A 23,365-nucleotide genomic window follows, 5' to 3' on the forward strand; every position below is an offset into this window, starting at 1 on the left:
ATATAAAGACAACATGTCATCTACATGTGTTATAGAATAGCTCCCTGCTCACATCCCAGGTCATGTTTGGACTGGAACGTGACAACTCAACAGGCTATGCGCATCTCCCCAATAGCCAACAGACAACTTTCCTGAGTGCAATGTGATTAATGTGACAGATATGTACAGTATAATAAGCATAGCGAAGAAGGTAAAGATCCCACCTCGGACGCACAGCAGAGACATCGCTGCTGAGATTTCCCCTGGAGCAAGAGTCCCTCAACAATTTAAAAACACTCATTGCGTTTCAATGAATGTACTCCCCAAACGCTTGTTGCATCGTAAACTATCCTCCCTCCATTGGGACATTCAGCGGATGGATGATGCGCCGCTGCAATTTACTTGGATGAGAGGTTGGACGAACGCTCCTCCAGCTCACGATACGCAATGGTGGAGAACTACAGTGTGGTGATGTGTCGTTCACGAACGGCTCTTTTTGAACGGATCGTTTTTGTTGAACGTCGGGAACCGAAATGCATCGGTGAAAGATCCATTCATCTGGCTCTCTGATTTGCATACTGCTACTACTGCTTGTTGAGCTCAGATCAACGTTTTTCTGCAGATAAATTACAACATCATTGTCTAAAGGGGGTGAATCCTCACTGCAGAAACAATACATAGTGGGGAGAGCGGGTCAATCTGGTCCACGAGGATTTATTTCATGCTTAAAAACGAGTTCTTCAATTGTTGACGCGCATTTCAGAATCGGACTTCATGTTAGCCTACCTTTTGGCTTTTACATTGAATATTTGGTGCCCAAGAGTTGTGATTGTATGTTTGTTTGTACAGTTATGGCTGTCCTGTTATTATTTTGTGTACTCACTAAACACCCACATTTGTATTTGTGTGGGAAATGTTTGTAGGCTATGGTTGCTGTTTGTATTTCATTGAACTTTAGGTCCATACAAAGAGAAATCACACAACATAGACTACCAAATAACCTTAGGCAAAAATACGCGAAATAAAAGTCAAGTGAAAATGGTTATAAATGTCTTTATCAATTATGAGTAGCTCAACAATATCGACTTTTGGACACTGATGCGCAGGAGAACCTCTAGCTGTCAATCAAGCAGGCGCGGTGAACCGATTATGACGCTCAAGCGTTTCAAATGACGCAACAATACAGCTCCAGACCAGAGAAAGTTAATGCCAAAGATATTATTCGGTTCCACACTAAAACTGCGCTTTGACACGTGTGATTTGAGGTGAGTTAAATATTTACACAAGTTTACAATACATGAACCAACCGCTAGCCTACTTAGCCTATAATTCTGTCATGGTAAGATAACACATGTGAAGGTGAACGTTAATGTATTTGAAATATTTTTTCTTTCTGACATTATAAAATACAATTATATCTTTGTTTTTTTCTGTTGCTATCAATCAGTCCATCTATATCTACTCTTCTGTCTGTCTGTCTTGCTGACTTATCTGTCTGTCTGTCGGACTATCTGTCTGTCTGTGTACTGTCTAGCCAGCATATGCCAGAAAGGTTCTTTCACACAGGCTCATATTCACAAAGTCTCATAGAAGGAGTGCTGATCAATAATCAGTTTTGTCTTTTAAATCAAACTGAATACGTTTTGATGAACAGGGGGGGGGATCTGATCCTAGATCAACACTCCTACCCTGAAACACTTTGTGAACACAATCCAGGTGTACTGTGATTATGAAGTTGTGATGAGGTATTATTATATTAGTTGTGCTGATGCATGATGGGTTGTAGGCTAGAGCTTGAGTACTGTAGTGTGTAGACTATTTCTGAATTCACTGACCTGGTGAGTAAATGTTGTGTACAATGGCCCCATCTAGTGACAGAAACATAGAAACACACATTGTTGCTGAACGAAGGCATCTCTTTATTTTCCAGAAATAAAACTTGTAGACCTTTACTACAGTCTCTGAGAAGATGGACACCTCTTCTTCTTCTGGACGATCTCCGTCTCCTACTGGGACTGTCTTCTTACCCCCTCCTATCATGTGGAACAGTCTGTAAGTCATTCATCACATAACCTAGCTCTGGTCCAGGGCATTATGTGCGGCTTGCTGAAGGAAGGCTCAGTGTCTGCAAGCTGTACGTAACGCCCTGGACCAGAGCTACACATTACCCACCTCTGGCCATCATGGACAGTCAACTCATTACATTCATGTACTGTAAGTCACAGTTGTGTGAGTTGTGTTATTAAAGACAGTTTAATTGAGCAGAGGTTTAATTATTATTTTAACGCTGTAATAAATTGTCTGAGTTCACTTCCTAAATAATGTGTTGACATTCATTTGCTCCCAGCTACAAGCAGGCAGAGATGGAGGTTCAGTTCCTGAGAGAAGAGAAGAAGACCTGTACAAAGAAGGAAGCCCACATGCTTGAGTTGAGAGGGAAGGATCGAACGATCCGAAATCAGAAGAAGGAGATGGACAGACTTCAAGTCTGCCTCTGGGAGGAGGAAAAGAAGAAGAGGAATGGTGGAATGGAGAAGGACAAGATCATTGAACATCTACAGTCTGAGACAGACCATCTCAGATCCCTTTTAAAAGAGGAAAGGAGGAGAAGAAGAGTAGAAAGGGGTCTAATGAATGAGTGGAAGGCTGAGATCCTGAGACTGAGGGAGTCAGAGAGCCAGAGAGAGGCAGAGAGCCAGTGGGAGGCAGAGAGCCAGAGGGAGGCAGAGAGCCAGAGGGAGTCAGAGAGACAGAGAGAAGCAGAGAGACAGAGAGACAGAGGGAGGCAGAGAGATGCAGAGAGACAGATGGAGGCAGAGAGCCAGAGAGAAGCAGAGAGACAGAGGGAGGCAGAGAGCCAGAGGGAGGCAGAGAGCCAGAGAGAAGCAGAGAGACAGAGGGAGGCATAGAGACAGAGGGAGGCAGAGAGACAGAGGGAGGCAGAGAGACAGAGGGAGGCAGAGAGCCAGAGAGAAGCAGAGAGACAGAGAGAAGCAGAGAGACAGAGGGAGGCAGAGAGCCAGTGGGAGGCAGAGAGACAGAGGGAGTCAGAGAGCCAGAGAGAAGCAGAGAGACAGATGGAGGCAGAGAGCCAGAGAGAAGCAGAGAGACAGAGAGAAGCAGAGAGACAGAGAGAAGCAGAGAGGCAGAGAGAAGCAGAGAGACAGAGAGACAGAGGGAGGCAGAGAGCCAGAGAGAAGCAGAGAGCCAGAGAGAAGCAGAGAGACAGAGAGAGGCAGAGAGACAGAGAGAGGCAGAGAGACAGAGGGAGGCAGAGAGACAGAGGGAGGCAGAGAGCCAGAGGGAGGCAGAGAGCCAGAGGGAGGCAGAGAGACAGAGGGAGGCAGAGAGCCAGAGAGAAGCAGAGAGACAGATGGAGGCAGAGAGACAGAGGGAGGCAGAGAGACAGAGAGAAGCAGAGAGACAGAGAGAAGCAGAGAGACAGAGGGAGGCAGAGAGACAGAGAGAAGCAGAGAGACAGAGAGAAGCAGAGAGACAGAGGGAGGCAGAGAGACAGAGAGAAGCAGAGAGACAGAGAGAAGCAGAGAGACAGAGGGAGGCAGAGAGACAGAGAGAAGCAGAGAGACAGAGAGAAGCAGAGAGACAGAGGGAGGCAGAGAGACAGAGAGAAGCAGAGAGACAGAGAGAAGCAGAGAGACAGAGGGAGGCAGAGAGAGTCACAGAAGCGATGGAGAACCAGAGAAAAATGCAGGAGATCAAGAGAGTCAAACATCTGCTGGAGCTACTGATGGTGGATCTACAACTGGCCCACGTAAGACATGTCATTGTTATTATTAAATGGCCGTGTATATTCACCCAGCTGAAAATGAATGATGGTGGACAGCGGTACACTAACCCAATGTTAACCTTTATGCCTTTCCTTAACGTTAACCCTTACCTTGACCTCACTGAAACTATACCTAACCTTTACCTTAACCCAACCCTAGGTCCTGAACCTAACCTTCATTTATCTCAACCCCTATGCCTTTCTTCTGCCGGTTGAATATCCACTTCCTTATTAACATCATTACTGTTGTTGTTGTTGATAACTGTATGTGTGCAGGTTGTAAATAATTGCATTGGTGAAACATCATTTGTAGGAGTAATTTCTACAAGCATAAACATCAGAGGCAACATTGTTATAACATCACACAAATTGCAACAGGAATTTCTCAAACCCCTAACTGAATGGGCAAGCTAGTTGTGTGTTTGTATTTGTCCATAAAATGTCTCATAATTCTTTCAAACATGTCAATACATTAATTGACAATGAATTGTCCAGATGAATTGATCAAAATAACCCTGCTATTGATGTTGTCCAGTGTTTGATTCAATTACCTAGGTCTAGGTTGTATTTCTATGTATCATTCTCTGCAAATCCTTTGAAAGTATGTCTTGGTCATAGATTATCACTAATTTCACCTTTTAAAATGAAGCAAGAGATAGAGAGATTGAGGCTATGGCAGAAAGTCATGGAGGATCAGCGACCAAGACTGGCCTGGAACAACAAACCTATTGAGACAGAAAGAGAGAGGGAAAGAGAGAGGGAAAGAGAGAGAGAAAGGGAGATGGAAAGGGAGAGAAAAGCAGAATTGGAAAGACAAGAAATGAAGAAGAAAGTGAAACAGGCAGAAGAAACGATAAAAGCGTTAGAACGAGAGATTGAGACATTGAAAGAGATGGAAAAGGAAATCATATTTGAAAGAGGAAGAGACATGCGTATTGCAGAGAATGAGAAAGTCAAACTGGTTAACGGAAAGGTAAAAGAGTTAGAGAGAGAGGTTGAGAGACTGAAAGAAGATATGACAACAAAAGAGATTCAATACAAAATCAAATTTGAAAGAGCGAAAGAAGCATATAGAAGACAGAATGAGAGAGTGAAACAGTTTAACCAAAATGTACTAGTGTTAGACAGAGAGGTTGTGAGAATGAAAGAAGAGATTAGATTGAAACACGAGACTGAACCAGAGAGAACATTTGATAGAGACAGAGAGAGAGAAAATGATTGGAGACGAAGTGAAGAGGAGATGAAAAATAGAGTGGAGAGAGAGATGGAGATGGAGACAGCCCTCATCAATGACAAAAAGACGTCTGAATTGGAGGAAGTCTTCAAGAAAATCAAGGTACAGCTGCTAGAATTAGAAAATATGGAAACAGACGAATATAAATGGAAACAGAACCAAATGGACATGGAGGAGAAGATGGAGGGTGAGAACAACAAACAGAAAGAGGTAGAAAGAAAGAGAATGGAGACAATACCAAAACAGAGACAACAAGAAGATGAGAAGAAGAAGGAGATGGAGAGCGAAGGAGAAGAAGAAAGATGTAAACAGAAGCAAATAGAGATGGAAGAGGAAGAAAGAGAAGAAGAGAGACAGAGAGAGATTGAAAGAGAGAATGAAGAGGAACTATTTAAACAGAAGCAAATAGAGATGGAAGAGGAAGTACGAGAAGGAGAGAGACAGAGAGAGATTGAAAGAAAGAGAAAGGAGAAGAGACAAAAAAATATGGAAAGCAAACAAGAGAGACAGAGAGAGATTGAAATAGTGAATGAAGAAGAAAGATGTAAACAGAAGCAAATAGAGATGGAAGAGGAAGAAAGTGAAGAAGAGAGACAGAGAGAGATGGGAGAGAAAGAGAGACGACAACAACAAGAGGAGAAAAAGAGAAAGTTTGAGAGAGATCAAGAAGAAGAAGATATATGGAAACAGAAGCAAATTGACATGGAGAAGGAGGGAAGAGAGAGGGAGAACAAGATACAGAGAAAGATAGAAGAGATACACAGACGACAACAACAAGAGGAGAGACAGAAACAAATGGAGAAAGAGAAAGAAAGGGAGAAAGACAATGAGAATCAGGGAGAGATGGAATTAAAAGATCAGCAACAGAAAAAGATGGAGAAAGAAAATATGATTATGAGAGAGAGGGAGGAAGCAGGAAGAAGAAATGAGGGGCAGAATGAACTGGAGATAGAACAGGAGAGAGAGATGGAAGAAAAGCAGGAAGTGATTATTAAGAAAGCAGAGGAAGAGTACATGGAAAGAGAAGAGAGAGGAAAGGAAGTAAGCATGAAGAAAGATGTAGTAGTTCATGTTAAAGCTAAAGCACGGGAAGTCTTCAATAGACGTTCAGACTAAGAGAGGAGGAGAGGCAGAGAGAGGAAAAGAGAGAGGAGGAGAGGCAGAGAGAGGAAAAGAGAGAGGAGGAGAGGCAGAGAGAGGAAAAGAGAGAGGAGGAGAGGCAGAGAGAGGAAAAGAGAGAGGAGGAGAGGCAGAGAGAGGAAAAGAGAGAGGAGGAGAGGCAGAGAGAGGAAAAGAGAGAGGAGGAGAGGCAGAGAGAGGAAAAGAGAGAGGAGGAGAGGCAGAGAGAGGAAAAGAGAGAGGAGGAGAGGCAGAGAGAGGAAAAGAGAGAGGAGGAGAGGCAGAGAGAGGAAAAGAGAGAGGAGGAGAGGCAGAGAGCCATTGAAGAGCCATTTAGCTTTAATCAGAGAGAGAGAGAACATCATAAAGGCAAACATAAGAGAGGAGATGTCAGAAGAGGAAAGAAGAGAGATCCCTGGGAATTACAAGATGGGTGAGACAGAGAACAGTGAAGAGGAGGAGGAGGAGGAAGATGACAAGGAGGACATTCTCCCACCTGATAAAAGTATCCGAAGGAGAGCTGTGGACTGGGTGAATAAGAAGTGGGAGAAGAGGAACCTCAAAAAGATGGAGAGAACGTATCAGAGAGAGGCTGAGGAGGGCTATAAGATCGTCCACATAGGTAAGACCTGTTTTACCTCTGCTTATGACATCATCCTCTTTAGTCTCCTCTACACACATAAGTTCCAGGCCAGTCATCATGTTGCATCATTGTTTCAATATAAAACTTCTGTCCAAAGAATATGTTAGCTGACATGGCTAATTGAGTGACTGACTGACATAACAAGAAAAATACTGCTGATGTAACAACCACGTTTTTAAATGATACCTTATGTCATCTACTAGTCTAACTCTCAAGACTAAGTAGAGACCCAGAAAGAGTTCCTAAAAAACACACACAAAAAAGGCTTTTGGGGGGGTCGGGGGTCCGCTAGTTGCCATGGAGCCCTAAGCTATCACATAGGCCCTGGCACTATACAAGGAATAGGTGCCATTTGGGGCTCATGTTCAACTTAGGGTCAGGTCAATTCGGGATGGGAATTATTGCACTTTATTGACAAATTCCATGCCTTGCTCAATTGAAAAGATTAAAGAATCATTGAGCTCCAACTGTGTTTTCTATTCTTAATTCCCTGTGTCCATTACATTTTAGTTGATACCAGATCCACTAAGTTGAATGTGAACTCTACTTCTTCTCCCCTCCCAGCCTTCCCTGGACACCCAAGGGTAATATCCACCATGACCCGGGCAGAGAGAGAGAGGGAGAAGAGGAAGGAGCTGCTGAAGGATGAGGAGAGAAGGAAGAAGTTGGAGGATTTCAATAAGCAGTGGAGAGAGCAGTCCCTGCTTAAAAAAAGGACTCATCAGAATCTGAAGGAGGAGAGGGAGAGGATGATGGAAAAGTACCTGGAGCAGATGAATCTGGAGGCTGATGCTCAAATCAACACCCGGTGTCTAACCACCCAACACAGCCACGATTCCAACCACGGTCAGGCATTGCCGGGATGGGCCACAGGCCAACAAGTAAGCCAAGAGCCTGTTGGATCTGGAGATGGCCAGCAGGAGGGGCCAAGGAGGCAGCAGGCATGGGCAGAGAACCAGGAGGGGAGTTCGGAGAACCAGCAGGAGTGGCCAGAGAACCAACAGGGGGAGCCAGAGAGCCAGGAGGGGAGTTCAGAGAACCAACAGGGGGTGCCAGAGAACCAGGAGGGGAGTTCAGAGAACCAACAGGGGGTGCCAGAGAGCCAGGAGGGGAGTTCAGAGAACCAACAGGGGGTGCCAGAGAGCCAGGAGGGGAGTTCAGAGAACCAGCAGGAGTGGCCAGAGAACCAACAGGGGGTGCCAGAGAGCCAGGAGGCGAGTTCAGAGAACCAGCAGGAGTGGCCAGAGAACCAACAGGGGGTGCCAGAGAGCCAGGAGGGGAGTTCAGAGAACCAGCAGGAGTGGCCAGAGAACCAACAGGGGGTGCCAGAGAACCAGGAGGGGAGTTCGGAGAACCAGCAGGAGTGGCCAGAGAACCAACAGGGGGTGCCAGAGAGCCAGGAGGGGAGTTCAGAGAACCAACAGGGGGTGCCAGAGAACCAGGAGGGGAGTTCAGAGAACCAACAGGGGGTGCCAGAGAACCAACAGGGGGTGCCAGAGAACCAGGAGGGGAGTTCGGAGAACCAGCAGGAGTGGCCAGAGAACCAACAGGGGGTGCCAGAGAGCCAGGAGGGGAGTTCAGAGAACCAACAGGGGGTGCCAGAGAGCCAGGAGGGGAGTTCAGAGAACCAACAGGGGGTGCCAGAGAGCCAGGAGGGGAGTTCAGAGAACCAACAGGGGGTGCCAGAGAGCCAGGAGGGGAGTTCAGAGAACCAACAGGGGGTGCCAGAGAACCAGGAGGGGAGTTCAGAGAACCAACAGGGGGTGCCAGAGAACCAACAGGGGGTGCCAGAGAACCAGGAGGGGAGTTCGGAGAACCAGCAGGAGTGGCCAGAGAACCAACAGGGGGTGCCAGAGAGCCAGGAGGGGAGTTCAGAGAACCAACAGGGGGTGCCAGAGAGCCAGGAGGGGAGTTCAGAGAACCAACAGGGGGTGCCAGAGAACCAGGAGGGGAGTTCAGAGAACCAACAGGGGGAGCCAGAGAACCAACAGGGGGTGCCAGAGAACCAACAGGGGGAGCCAGAGAACCAACAGGGGGAGCCAGAGAACCAACAGGGGGAGCCAGAGAACCAACAGGGGGAGCCAGAGAGCCAGGAGGGGAGTTCAGAGAACCAACAGGGGGAGCCAGAGAGCCAACAGGGGGAGCCAGAGAGCCAGGAGGGGAGTTCAGAGAACCAACAGGGGGAGCCAGAGAGCCAGGAGGGGAGTTCAGAGAACCAGCAGGGGGAGCCAGAGAACCAACAGGGGGAGCCAGAGAACCAGGAGGGGAGTTCAGAGAACCAACAGGGGGAGCCAGAGAACCAGGAGGGGAGTTCAGAGAACCAACAGGGGGAGCCAGAGAGCCAGCAGGGGGAGCCAGAGAACCAACAGGGGGAGCCAGAGAGCCAGCAGCTAGAAGCTCCAGGAGAGGCTGAAACATCAGAGCCAACCTCCAAGAACAAGAAAAGGCCAGGCATCTGGAAGAGAATTAAGATGAGGTAAATAATGTTTAAACATGTATTCATGTTACACTGTTTATATATATGTTGTCACTTTAAAAGTGACATTATCCAAATGTGAGGGTTTAGTGTACATGCAACACACATGTAAATATGTAGATACTTACCTGTCTCTGTGATGTCTTACAGCATTCCTGACGTGCTGTCTGCCTAGAGCTGGAACTCGATGAAGCCACAGTTCCACTGAGGTTACATTGGTAATTAAAAGTGTCGCCCAATAATTCCTCCTCCTCTTTAAGTCATCAAGCCACATTTCCTCCACAAAACATGATATTCTCCTCAAGCCAGAAAGTATCCTCTTTATCAAGGCAACAAACCATCTAAGGTCAGTGACTCTCCTCCCCAGAGCAGAGATTCTCATCTTTATCCAAGTTGAATTCATCTCTGCTCACCACCTCTACTGTCCTAGAAAATATCCCCAAATGGACATGGTTTAAACAGAAGTCCTCCCCTTAGACCAGTGGCTCCACAGACCAGAGTTTCTCATCTTTATTCAAGTTGAATGCAACTCTGATCATTTCCACCACCTCACCTGTTAAGGGGAGGTGCTGAAAAGGAGGTCTGGGAGGAGGTCTGCAGGTAGCCTGGACCGGACCGGTTGCAGCTAAGTTGCTGGCTCCATCCCCGGGCAGAGCTGCTCAAGTCAGGCCAGTGATGTTTGTTGATGTCATTTTCGTTAGCAAAGTTGTACGCTTTAATAAAAGCAGTTATTAAAAAAGCAATATTGTTGTTACGGTGTGGATTGTTGTTATTTATTAGAATTGAAACATCCAGTAGTCATGGTAGATGTTAGACTTTCAATGAGACACCTAACATTCCATCAGTCTGACACAATGTGTGACATGTTATATTAGAGATGAGTCCTCTATACACATAAATTGCACTATAACGGTGACAAACGGTGCCCACAAATAGTTGGGACAGCTTTATGTAGAACCTATTTACTTTTTGGAGGTGAAATGTAGCTAAAAATGTGCTATCCTCTGCTCAGAGGGTTAAGGAACCGTCTTAAAACTGCAACGCAAACAATTGCCTGTAAATGAAAAATATCAATTCCTTCTCAACTACATGGCATAGAGATCTCAAATAAATTTGACACTGTAAAGAGACCTCTTCTCTCCAATACAATTAGTCACTTTTTTTTTTACTTCTATAAAATCTACAAAATGTAAAATAAATCACTTAAAATAAAAAATACTTTAAAAAAACATCAATATCTTCCACCCCATAAGACTTTCATGAATACAACCAACTGTTATTGGTTCAGGGACGTCATGCCTTCAATCAACTGCAATTATGTTTGGACTTTTGGACATAACAAATGAAGTCAAATTGAAAACAGTATTGGTATTGTTGAATTAGGTTTTTAGAATAGCAAGCTAGGACTGATGGTTTGGTTATCTAAACTAGCAAGTATGTTTGTTTGGTTACCAAGGCAACTATTGTAGCTATCTAGTAAACTTGCTAGCTACTTCAGTGGATGTTGAACTCATTTCCACCGGCAAATGAACACATTTCTACCAGCAAATGTGTTAAATTATAGCCATGGTATAAAAGGGATAATCAACTCAGGGCTTTATGGTTCTCTGGAAAATAATGCAAATCCATGGAAGGTCAGTTCCACAGTGTTCATTATTTACCATAGAACACATAGTCCCTCGTTGATTATCCCTGACATAACTTTATGAGCTGGATTTGCCTTTCTTTGCAACAGTGGAAGCTGCTGAGGAGACGACAGCTCATAATAATGGTTGGAATGGAGTCAATGGAGTGGTATCAACCCATCAAAGATGTGGTTTCCATGTGTTTGATACCACTCAATTGACTTCATTCCAGAAATTATTATGAGCTGTCCTCCCCTCAGAAGCCTCCACTGCTTTGCAATTAGTTTGTTCGTTTTCAGTTGTTAGCATTTAGCTAACAGCGTCTATGTGAATTTGCTAACAGTTTGTGCTAATTTGTTAGGATTCTGGAAATAGATGCCCATAGGCTTTTCTTGTGTTTTTAGCATCCCCTCATGTGCTATGCTGGTAGTACTTTAAATCCTGGTATGAGAGAAGGACGGTATGACAATATGAAAATCTGGATACAGCCCAAGCCTAATCACCACACCTACCACAACTACCACACCTATGTACCACAACTACCACCCCTATCTACCACAACTACCACACCTACATACCACAACTACCACCCCTATCTACCACAACTACCACACCTACCTATCACAACTACCACAACTACCACACCTACCTATCACAACTACTACACCAACCTACCTACCACAACTACCACATCTACCATCACCACACCTACCACACCGACCTACCACAACTACCACACCTACCATCACCACACCTACCACACCCACCACAACTACAAAACCAACCATCACCAAACCTACCTACCACAACTACCACACCTACATACCACAACTACCACCCCTATCTACCACAACTACCACACCTACCTACCACAACTACCACACCTACCACACCGACCTACCACAACTACCATCAACACATCGACCAAACCTACCATCACCAAACCTACAAACCACAACTACCACACCTACCATCACCATGTTCCTACTGTATATTTCATTACCACACCTACCAAACTTACCTACCACAACTACCATCAACACATCGACCAAACCTACCATCATTAAGTCAAACAACATCTAAATTAGCAATTAGCTACTGTAGGTCTATACTGCTCCTACATGGTGTAACAATACATCATGTAGATGTATATAATGAACAGACTAGGTCTATACTGCTCCTACATGGTGTAACAATACATCATGTAGATGTATATAATGAAAAGACTAGGTCTATACTGCTCCTACGTGGTGTAACAATACATCATGTAGATGTATATAATGAACAGACTAGGTCTATACTGCTCCTACATGGTGTAACAATACATCATGTAGATGTATATAATGAACAGACTAGGTCTATACTGCTCCTACATGGTGTAACAATACATCATATAGATGTATATAATGAACAGACTAGGTCTATACTGCTCCTACATGGTGTAACAATACATCATGTAGATGTATATAATGAACAGACTAGGTCTATACTGCTGCTACATGGTGTAACAATACATCATCATGTAGATGTATATAATGAACAGACTAGGTCTATACTGCTCCTACATGGTGTAACAATACATCATGTAGATGTATATAATGAACAGACTAGGTCTATACTGCTCCTACATGGTGTAACAATACATCATGTAGATGTATATAATGAACAGACTAGGTCTATACTGCTGCTACATGGTGTAACAATACATCATGTAGATGTATATAATGAACAGACTAGGTCTATACTGCTCCTACATGGTGTAACAATACATCATGTAGATGTATATAATGAACAGACTAGGTCTATACTGCTGCTACATGGTGTAACAATACATCATGTAGATGTATATAATGAACAGACTAGGTCTATACTGATCCTACATGGTGTAACAATACATCATGTAGATGTATATAATGAACAGACTAGGTCTATACTGCTGCTACATGGTGTAACAATACATCATGTAGATGTATATAATGAACAGACTAGGTCTATACTGCTCCTACATGGTGTAACAAAAGTTTGGGGTCACTTAGAAATGTCCTTGTTTTTGAAAGCAAATCACATTTTTTGTCCATTAAAATAACATCAAATTGATCAGAAACAGTGTCGACATTGTTAATGTTGTAAATGACTATTGTAGCTGGAAACAGCTGATTGTTTATGGAATATCTACATAGGCGTATAGAGGCCCATTATCAGCAACCATCACTCCTCTGTTCCAATGGCACGTTGTGTTAGCTAATCCAAGTTTATCATTTTAAAAGGCTAATTGATCATTAGAAAAACCCTTTTGCAATTATGTTAGCACAGCTGAAAACTGTTGTGCTGATTTAACAAAGCTTTTGTAAACAGTGTTGTTGCATAACAATCAGGCAGTAGAACAACAATAATCATCACCCTCTTGACCAATCTACCCTCCCCTTAACATTGGGTTTGATTCAGACCCTGCCAGTGTACCAGGTGGACATTGGGTTGATTCAGACCCTGCCAGTGTACCAGGTGGACATTGGGTTTGATTCAGACCCTGTCAGTGTACCAGGTGGACATTGGGTTTGATTCAGACCCTGTCAGTGTACCAGGTGGACATTGGGTTTGATTCAGACCCTGCCAGTGTACCAGGTGGACATTGGGTTGATTCAGACCCTGCCAGTGTACCAGGTGGACATTGGGTTGATTCAGACCCTGCCAGTGTACCAGGTGGACATTGGGTTTGATTCAGACCCTGCCAGTGTACCAGGTGGACATTGGGTTTGATTCAGACCCTGCCAGCATGGCCAGAAATGTATTCCAAGGTCAGTAACTTATAACCACAGAACCACCCCAGACCTTTCATGGATGACTAAAAACACCTAAGTATTAGATTTACTGTCATGGTCTAGTATGTCACTGCATCAGACACCAGTCACAATGCTGGCTGAGGTACTAGTAAAACATTACATATTATTTCCTAACCATTCACAATGCTGGCTGAGGTACGAGTAAAACATGACATATTATTTCCTAACCATTCACAATGCTGGCTGAGGTACGAGTAAAACATGACATATTATTTCCTAACCATTCACAATGCTGGCTGAGGTACTAGTAAAACATGACATATTATTTCCTAACCATTCACAATGCTGGCTGAGGTACGAGTAAAACATGACATATTATTTCCTAACCATTCACAATGCTGGCTGAGGTACGAGTAAAACATGACATATTATTTCCTAACCATTCACAATGCTGGCTGAGGTACGAGTAAAACATGACATATTATTTCCTAACCATTCACAATGCTGGCTGAGGTACGAGTAAAACATGACATATTATTTCCTAACCATTCACAATGCTGGCTGAGGTACGAGTAAAACATGACATATTATTTCCTAATTGTAAAAAAAATCCCCACTCCTTAATCAACTAGTCTCTCTCTGTTTAACCAGAATAACATGAGTTGTGTCCTTCAAACTGTTAGTCCATAATCATATTCAGCTACTTAGATGTCATGTATTGTCATGTTCTCTATAATGAAACATCACCACTGTAGATGTCATGTATTGTCATGTTATGTTCTCTATAATGAAACATCACCACTGTAGATGTCATGTATTGTTATGTCATGTTCTCTATAATGAAACATCACCACTGTAGATGTCATGTATTGTTATGTCATGTTCTCTATAATGAAACATCACCACTGTAGATGTCATGTATTGTTATGTTCTCTATAATGAAACATCACCACTGTAGATGTCATGTATTGTCATGTTATGTTCTCTATAATGAAACATCACCACTGTAGATGTCATGTATTGTTATGTTATGTTCTCTATAATGAAACATCACCACTGTAGATGTCATGTATTGTTATGTTATGTTCTCTATAATGAAACATCACCACTGTAGATGTCATGTATTGTTATGTCATGTTCTCTATAATGAAACATCACCACTGTAGATGTCATGTATTGTTATGTTCTCTATAATGAAACATCACCACTGTAGATGTCATGTATTGTCATGTTCTCTATAATGAAACATCACCACTGTAGATGTCATGTATTGTTATGTTATGTTCTCTATAATGAAACATCACCACTGTAGATGTCATGTATTGTCATGTTATGTTCTCTATAATGAAACATCACCACTGTAGATGTCATGTATTGTCATGTTATGTTCTCTATAATGAAACATCACCACTGTAGATGTCATGTATTGTTATGTCATGTTCTCTATAATGAAACATCACCACTGTAGATGTCATGTATTGTCATGTTCTCTATAATGAAACATCACCACTGTAGATGTCATGTATTGTTATGTCATGTTCTCTATAATGAAACATCACCACTGTAGATGTCATGTATTGTTATGTTATGTTCTCTATAATGAAACATCACCACTGTAGATGTCATGTATTGTCATGTCATGTTCTCTATAATGAAACATCACCACTGTAGATGTCATGTATTGTTATGTTCTCTATAATGAAACATCACCACTGTAGATGTCATGTATTGTCATGTTATGTTCTCTATAATGAAACATCACCACTGTAGATGTCATGTATTGTCATGTTATGTTCTCTATAATGAAACATCACCACTGTAGATGTCATGTATTGTTATGTTATGTTCTCTATAATGAAACATCACCACTGTAGATGTCATGTATTGTTATGTTCTCTATAATGAAACATCACCACTGTAGATGTCATGTATTGTTATGTTATGTTCTCTATAATGAAACATCACCACTGTAGATGTCATGTATTGTCATGTTATGTTCTCTATAATGAAACAGCACCACTGTAGATGTCATGTATTGTTATGTTCTCTATAATGAAACATCACCACTGTAGATGTCATGTATTGTCATGTTATGTTCTCTATAATGAAACATCACCACTGTAGATGTCATGTATTGTTATGTTCTCTATAATGAAACATCACCACTGTAGATGTCATGTATTGTCATGTTATGTTCTCTATAATGAAACATCACCACTGTAGATGTCATGTATTGTTATGTTATGTTCTCTATAATGAAACATCACCACTGTAGATGTCATGTATTGTTATGTTATGTTCTCTATAATGAAACATCACCACTGTAGATGTCATGTATTGTTATGTCATGTTCTCTATAATGAAACATCACCACTGTAGATGTCATGTATTGTTATGTTATGTTCTCTATAATGAAACATCACCACTGTAGATGTCATGTATTGTCATGTTCTCTATAATGAAACATCACCACTGTAGATGTCATGTATTGTTATGTCATGTTCTCTATAATGAAACATCACCACTGTAGATGTCATGTATTGTTATGTTCTCTATAATGAAACATCACCACTGTAGATGTCATGTATTGTTATGTTATGTTCTCTATAATGAAACATCACCACTGTAGATGTCATGTATTGTCATGTTATGTTCTCTATAATGAAACATCACCACTGTAGATGTCATGTATTGTTATGTTCTCTATAATGAAACATCACCACTGTAGATGTCATGTATTGTTATGTTCTCTATAATGAAACATCACCACTGTAGATGTCATGTATTGTCATGTTCTCTATAATGAAACATCACCACTGTAGATGTCATGTATTGTTATGTTCTCTATAATGAAACATCACCAAGTGAAATAAAGTTGATCAGATATTCTTAATAGACATTAAATAAAAAATGGTTGTTCAGAAATCATTAATTATCATGTTGCTCTGATGAAATGAACTAAATATTTCACAATCATTACCACTGCTGATATTCACAGAGAATAATTACAAGGATCATATTTCACAATCATTACCACTGCTGATATTCACAGAGAATAATTACAAGGATCATATTTCACAATCATTCCCACTGCTGATATTCACAGAGAATAATTACAAGGATCATGTTTCACAATCATTACCACTGCTGATATTCACAGAGAATAATTACAAGGATCATATTTCACAATCATTACCACTGCTGATATTCACAGAGAATAATTACAAGGATCATATTTCACAATCATTACCACTGCTGATATTCACAGAGAATAGTTACAAGGATCATATTTCTCAGTTGCATTGACCTGCAGACATCAGACACCACCTCTCCCTTATGCACATGTGACTGAAATGGAACCAATCACAAAAATCCCTGACACAGCTTTGATGGCCCAATAAAAACGAAACTGCACGTTTCTGCCAGCCAATGGGATAATTCCAGTGCAGTACATGTGTAGAGGGGTAATTCCAATTCAGGAAGTTCCTACCGTTTAACTTTTTGTCTGAACATTATAATATACATTTTACTCAACTGCGTTACCCACTCCAGTCAGCAGATGGCGGTGTGGGAATTTAAGGTAATGCTGTTAGTGTGACGTATAATGTAGTGGACGGAACGCTTCTTTCAACAGCAGCAACAGTTATTAAGCCACCTCGGTAGCTTGCTAGACAAAATAGCCGAACCAATAAAGCTCTTTAGATGCTTTCGTGTATATTAGCCACTGTGTTTTAAACCCACTTCTGTCGTCTAGTTACTTATCCGTTTTAATTTCATATTTACGGTGTTGTTGTTATTATTCAGCTAGCGGGCTGGTTAAGTTAGCATTAGCCTAGCTAACATCTCCGACCATGCGGTCACTGAGCTACTCTTCTGTTAAAGAGGAGGTCTGCTGGACGGAGAAAGAAGCTCTCGTCAAAGAGGAGGGGGAAGAGAAAGATGTTACAATACAAAAACAAGTAGAGGGTGAGGCTGTTACAGTGAAAGAAGAAGAGAAAGACGTTACAGTGAAAGAAGAGGAAGACGCGTTCAGAGTGAAAGAGGAGGAGGATGTTACAGTAAAAGAAGAGGAGGAAGATGCAGTTTATGGAGTGGAAGAGGAGGAGGGGGAGATGACTGTCACATCGAAAAAGGAAGAAGAGGAGGAAACTGGATATCTGGGCCCGGTTTCCCAAAGGCATGTTAAGGCATCCAATGGTTCTAATGATGAACGGGCCCTGATTAACACTAGTAAGTACTGTCTTAAAAACAGAGGCACAAACTCTGCAGTTGTTGAACTGATGTGTGGTGTTAAAGGGGAAATATGCAATTGCTACATCCATATTGTGACTTTATAATTATTAATTTATAGCCATTGATTCTTGAAGAATATAACACATGCCTCATGAGTTTAGTTCAACTGTTGTACCCCATCAGAACCCCAAATAAGATTTTTTTTACTCCAATGTTTAGAAATAATGTAAATCAACACTGTATAGCCTCAACATGGTTAAAACTATAATGTTGATATCATGGATGGTCAGTCCTTGCATCCATAGGTCTGTCTATGAATTTGAGAGTAGTTACATTTCTCCAGACCCATCATCTTATTACCAAAACAGTGGTGGAATTACAGCTTTGTTATTGTTTGGACTGCAGATTGGTTGATAGATTGTGTGGCTTTTTTAAAGGGACAACCTAGTTTTTAAACAGAAACAAAATGGCTGCCCAGAGACTTGGTTTGGTAAACAGCTGAGGGATGGGGGAAGGAGAAGTGTAACCACTCTCAAATTCATAGGGACCTCGTCAAGAAGTTCAGACATCTTGGCGTAACAGTTATAAGGTGTTGGCTTGACAGTCACTGGACCCAGGTTTGAGTTCAGCTCAGGGCCTCCCCCTGAATTCACTACACTATAAATACAAAGACTGGCCATCCATGATGTCATAATGATAGTTTAACCAGGTTTCTAGGCTATACAGTATATTCTAGAATTCATCCATGATGTCATAATGATAGTTTAACCAGGTTTCTAGGCTATATAGTATATTCTAGAATTCATCCATGATGTTATAATGATAGTTTACCCTGTTTGGGATAGGGGGCAGTATTTTCACGTCCGGATAAAAAACGTACCCGATTTAATCTGGTTACTACTCCTGCCCAGAAACTAGAATATGCATATAATTAGTAGATTTGGATAGAAAACACTCTAAAGTTTCTAAAACTGTTTGAATGGTGTCTGTGAGTATAACAGAACTCATATGGCAGGCAAAAACCTGAGAAGATTCCATACAGGAAGGCCCTGTCTGATAATTTGTTGTCCTTCTGCATCTCTATCGACATTACAGCATCTGTGCTGTAACGTGACACTTTCTAAGGCTTCCATTTGCTCTCTAAAGCCACCAGAAAGTGGAATGGGGTGTCTGCTGTCTCTGGGCAAAGTACAGCAGCTCTGTTTGTGATCAGTCAGCCTGGGGACAGTGAGACTGAGATGCGCGTTCACGAGAATTCAATTTTTTTTTCTTTCAGCCTTTGAATGAATACAACGTTGCCCGGTTGTAATATTATCGCTATTTTACGAGAAAAGTAGCATAAAAATTGATTTTAAACAGCGTTTGATATGTCACAAAAACCAAAACCACAGCTAAATGCAGCACTAACCTTTGATGATCTTCATCAGATGACACTCCTAGGACATTATGTTATACAATACATGCATGTTTTGTTCAATCAAGTTCATATTTATATCAAAAACCAGCTTTTTACATTAGCATGTAAAAAGCCCATAGAGGTTAACTTCGGCGATGTCATTTTCAAAATAGCCTCCAACACTCTACTCAGCAAACTGGATGCAGTCTATCACAGTGCCATCCGTTTTGTCACCAATGCCCCATATACCACCCACCACTGCGACCTGTACGCTCTCGTCGGCTGGCCCTCGCTACATATTCGTCGCCAAACCCACTGGCTCCAGGTCATCTATAAGTCTTTGCTATGTAAAGCTCCGCCTTAACTCAGCTCACTGGTCACCATAGCAACACCCACCCATAGCACGCGCTCCAGGAGGTATATCTCACTGGTCATCCCCAAAGCCAACACCTACTTTGGCCGCATTTCCTTCCAGTTCTCTGCTGCCAATGACTGGAACGAATTGCAAAAATCGCTGAAGTTGGAGACATATATCTCCCTCACTAACTTTAAGCATCAGCTATCTGAGCAGCTTACCGATCGCTGCAGCTGTACACAGCCCATCTGTAAATAGCCCATCTGTAAATAGCCCATCCAACTGCCTACCTCATCCCCATGTTTTTATTTATATTTTTTTGCTCTTTTGCACACCAGTATTTCTACTTGCACATCATCATCTGCACATCTATCTCTCCAGTGTTAATTTGCTAAATTGTAATTATTTCGCTACTATGGCCTATTTATTGCCTTACCTCCGTACTCCATTTGCACACATTGTATGTAGATTTTTCTATTGTGTTATTGACTGTACGTTTGTTTTTCCCACGTGTAACTCTGTTGTTTTTTTGTCGCACTGCTTTGCTTTATCTTGGCCAGGTCACAGTTGTAAATGAGAACTTGTTCTCAACTGGCCTACCTGGTTAAATAAATAAATAAAATCTTATTGACAACACCCAAATGGATACTGTCATTAACGCAGTTCTTCAATAATTACACATAATTCTTAATGCTTTAGCAAGCATTATATTAAACAGGACATTCAAATATCCTTACAATTATAATCCAAAGTAGTGTGAAATGAACTCATCATCAACCTGGAAATGGAGGTTACTCCCCTGAATTTCCCCCATTCACATTCAGAATACATTGTGAAAAACTAAAATCTTTGCTCACCATTTTTGCTCCAGGCGGATATAGTACATCCATAACTATCGGTTTCCTCATTAGCAGGGAGGAGTTTCTGCAATCAAATTGCCCTCGTCCCGCAATTTTAGCAAACACAGAAAGGGGCCTATATTGGAGACCAAAAGTCGTCTGGCACACTGCTTAGAGTTTCAACAACATGAATAACTTATTTCTAGCCTACAATCTTAGATGTTACTACTAATGTGAAAATAAGACAAAATATGAATGTTCTTGCTCATTTTAAGACAATTGTTAAATCATGTTAACATTCATTACAGATATCAATTGTTGTCCAACATCATGGCTCCGCTGTTGGCATCACCTTTTACAGTGGATTACCGCTGTTGTGGGCCATTAACCATCTGTCTGACTTTGTCATTCACACAGGAGAGAGACGGGACTATCTTGGATCCTCTGGGGAGCCTCAACAACCTCATGATGCTGACGAGGCAGAGAAGAGTCTCTCCAGATCAGAACACCTCAAGAAACACCTGCAGAGATCCACAGGGAAGAGAACTCACTGCTGCTCTGACTGTGGGAAGAGATTCACCTCATCAGGCATTAAAATTCATCAGATAATTCACACAGGGGAGAAACCTTATAGCTGTACTCAATGTGGGAAGAGTTTTGTTCAATCTGGCCAGCTGACATTACACCAAAGAACACACACAGGAGAGAAATCTTATATCTGTGATCAGTGTGGGAAGCGTTTTGGTCGATCTGGAGGTTTGACAGTGCACCAGAGAACACACACAGGAGAGAAACGTTATAGCTGTGATCAATGTGGGAAGAGTTTTAGTAGGTCTGGCTCTCTGACAGTGCACCAGAGAATACACACAGGAGAGAAACCTTTTAGCTGTAATCAATGTGGGAAGAGTTTTGGTCGATCTGGAGAGCTGACAGTACACAAGAGAACACAGACAGGAGAGAAATCTTATAGCTGTGACCAGAGATAATCTGATAAAAGACCTCTGATCAAATATCAGAAAATACATGAAGGAGTTGTTAAATGATATCAATATATTTTAATGATGTCACAATGTAGAACCCTAAACGTTTGTCCCCTGTTCTATTGATTTCAACATGATATGGATATTAGCCTCAGGGGGAAAATCCAGGCTCTGAAATGGAAGAGTTACTATTTATGTGATATAACAAAAAGTGACTAATAAAAAAAGAGCTGTGTTACATTTACAGCATTGGTGACCCACTTGAATCAAAATGTAGCGAGCTGTTTTCTACAAATTGTCCTCTAACCAGTGATGTACACATTATTCCCAGATTCCGTGTGGTTTTGGAGCTGTTAGTTTTAACAGGACGTGCAACCTCATCTCCCTCCTCTCGGCACAATTGATTTCAACATGATATCGATGAGTTATGACATCGATGAGTTATGACAAGTAAGTGTTCCTTTGTTTAGTGACCCCTAAATTTAAATGTATCATTCCAAAATGTAGCTGACTGTCTTCTGCAGGTTGTCCTCTAACCAGTGAGGTAAAAGATATCTCCCATTTCCATGTGTGTTTTTTTAGTTGTGTTAGTTTCAACATCACGAACAACCTGATTTCCCCCCTAATCGATATCAGTGATTTATTGCTACTTGTCAAAACAACAGTGTTTTTGGTGCTTGTACAGTTTTATAAGGTGCTTGTTTAAAAAAATTACAAGTAATATGATTATTGTGGCAGATGTTTGTGTATATAGCACATTTTATGTTTAGGTTTTCACTTTATCCCACACTGTTTCTGCATATTGGTTATTGATTTAGACACGTTAAAACTGTGTTTTGACATTGGGGCTATTTCATATTTTCATTTCATGTAACATTTAGTAATCATAATTATTTATGCAACCAACTGACAATTTTTTTGGTACAATTATATTGACATTGTTGCCCTGTTTTTAGAATATCAGGGTTCATTCTCAGATGTGCCAACCCAAATGTACTAGAGCATGACATTGGGGACTGGGCCCCGATCCAACAACATGCCTATCTAGTGAACCCTGAAAAGAGAGAAGCTCTGCAGTGAGGTGGAAAGTTACTACGGATATTGCAGGAGTTTCCTCTTGAAATCAGACATGTCTGTGTCCTATTGGAGATGAGTTTTGTTTGGGCTCGTTCCAAGAGGACGAGAGTTCTAGAAGCTAAGGAAGGATTGTATAGAACGAAAGATGAAGGAGAAAAGATGCTGTATATTATTTAGACATTTTTTTTCTTGTTTTTAATTGTTGAAAGCCAGTAGACACCATGTTTATATTGTAGAAGGGAATCATTTTAGTTGATTATAATGTGAAATGGAAGTTGTTTTCTGTTGGTGGTGAGCAAACTTGTCCAAAAGAAATATAGGATATATTTGTTGTCTTAAGGGGGAAGGTGTTACAGGCTTTGGTTTTTCCATTTATGTTTTGAGGTTGAACTTTAGCTCGTTAGCACGTCTACCTCGTTAGCACGTCTAGCTCGTTAGCACGTCTAGCCCGTTAGCACGTCTAGCCCGTTAGCACGTCTAGCTCGTTAGCCCGTCTAGCTCGTTAGCACGTCTAGCTCGTTAGCCCGTCTAGCCCGTTAGCACGTCTACCTCGTTAGCACGTCTAGCCCGTTAGCACGTCTAGCCCGTTAGCACGTCTAGCCCGTTAGCACGTCTAGCTCGTTAGCCCGTCTAGCTCGTTAGCCCGTCTAGCACGTCTAGCTCGTTAGCCCGTCTAGCCCGTTAGCACGTCTAGCTCGTTAGCACGTCTAGCTCGTTAGCCCGTTAGCACGTCTAGCTCGTTAGCCCGTCTAGCTCGTTAGCCCGTCTAGCACGTCTAGCTCGTTAGCCCGTTAGCACGTCTAGCTCGTTAGCACGTCTAGCTGGTTAGCCCGTCTAGCTCG

General features: G+C 41.9%; 4 protein-coding genes across 6 annotated transcripts in view; 3 read left to right on the forward strand and 1 right to left on the reverse strand.

The window, feature by feature from the left end:
* Positions 1-23,365, reverse strand: part of LOC145850252 (tripartite motif-containing protein 16-like) — a 698,685-nt gene that overhangs the window by 366,000 nt on the left and 309,320 nt on the right. The gene's annotated exons all lie outside the window — the stretch shown is intronic.
* LOC145867190 (uncharacterized) lies at positions 1,962-3,372 on the forward strand. The gene is made up of 2 exons (XM_082971242.1): positions 1,962-2,031; positions 2,327-3,372. The coding sequence occupies exons 1-2, from the start codon at positions 2,018-2,020 to the stop codon at positions 2,886-2,888; spliced, it is 576 nt and encodes a 191-aa protein (XP_082827368.1). The 5' UTR covers positions 1,962-2,017; the 3' UTR covers positions 2,889-3,372.
* On the forward strand, positions 4,078-6,116 carry LOC145867184 (uncharacterized). Its single transcript, XM_082971234.1, has one exon. It carries the CDS (start codon positions 4,410-4,412, stop codon positions 6,114-6,116), a length of 1,707 nt encoding a protein of 568 aa, XP_082827360.1. The 5' UTR covers positions 4,078-4,409.
* Positions 6,145-23,365, forward strand: part of LOC145867185 (uncharacterized) — a 97,632-nt gene continuing 80,411 nt past the window's right edge. Inside the window, exons 1-2 of the mRNA XM_082971236.1 lie at positions 6,145-6,741; positions 7,327-7,895. Coding sequence (XP_082827362.1) covers positions 6,507-6,741; positions 7,327-7,895 — 804 coding nt within the window. The 5' untranslated portion in view covers positions 6,145-6,506. The remainder of the gene's footprint in view (positions 6,742-7,326; positions 7,896-23,365) is intronic.

Source organism: Salmo salar, unplaced genomic scaffold (assembly GCF_965601325.2).
Source record: "Salmo salar unplaced genomic scaffold, fSalSal1 ptg000221l, whole genome shotgun sequence".
NCBI classification, from domain to species: Eukaryota; Metazoa; Chordata; class Actinopteri; order Salmoniformes; family Salmonidae; genus Salmo; species Salmo salar.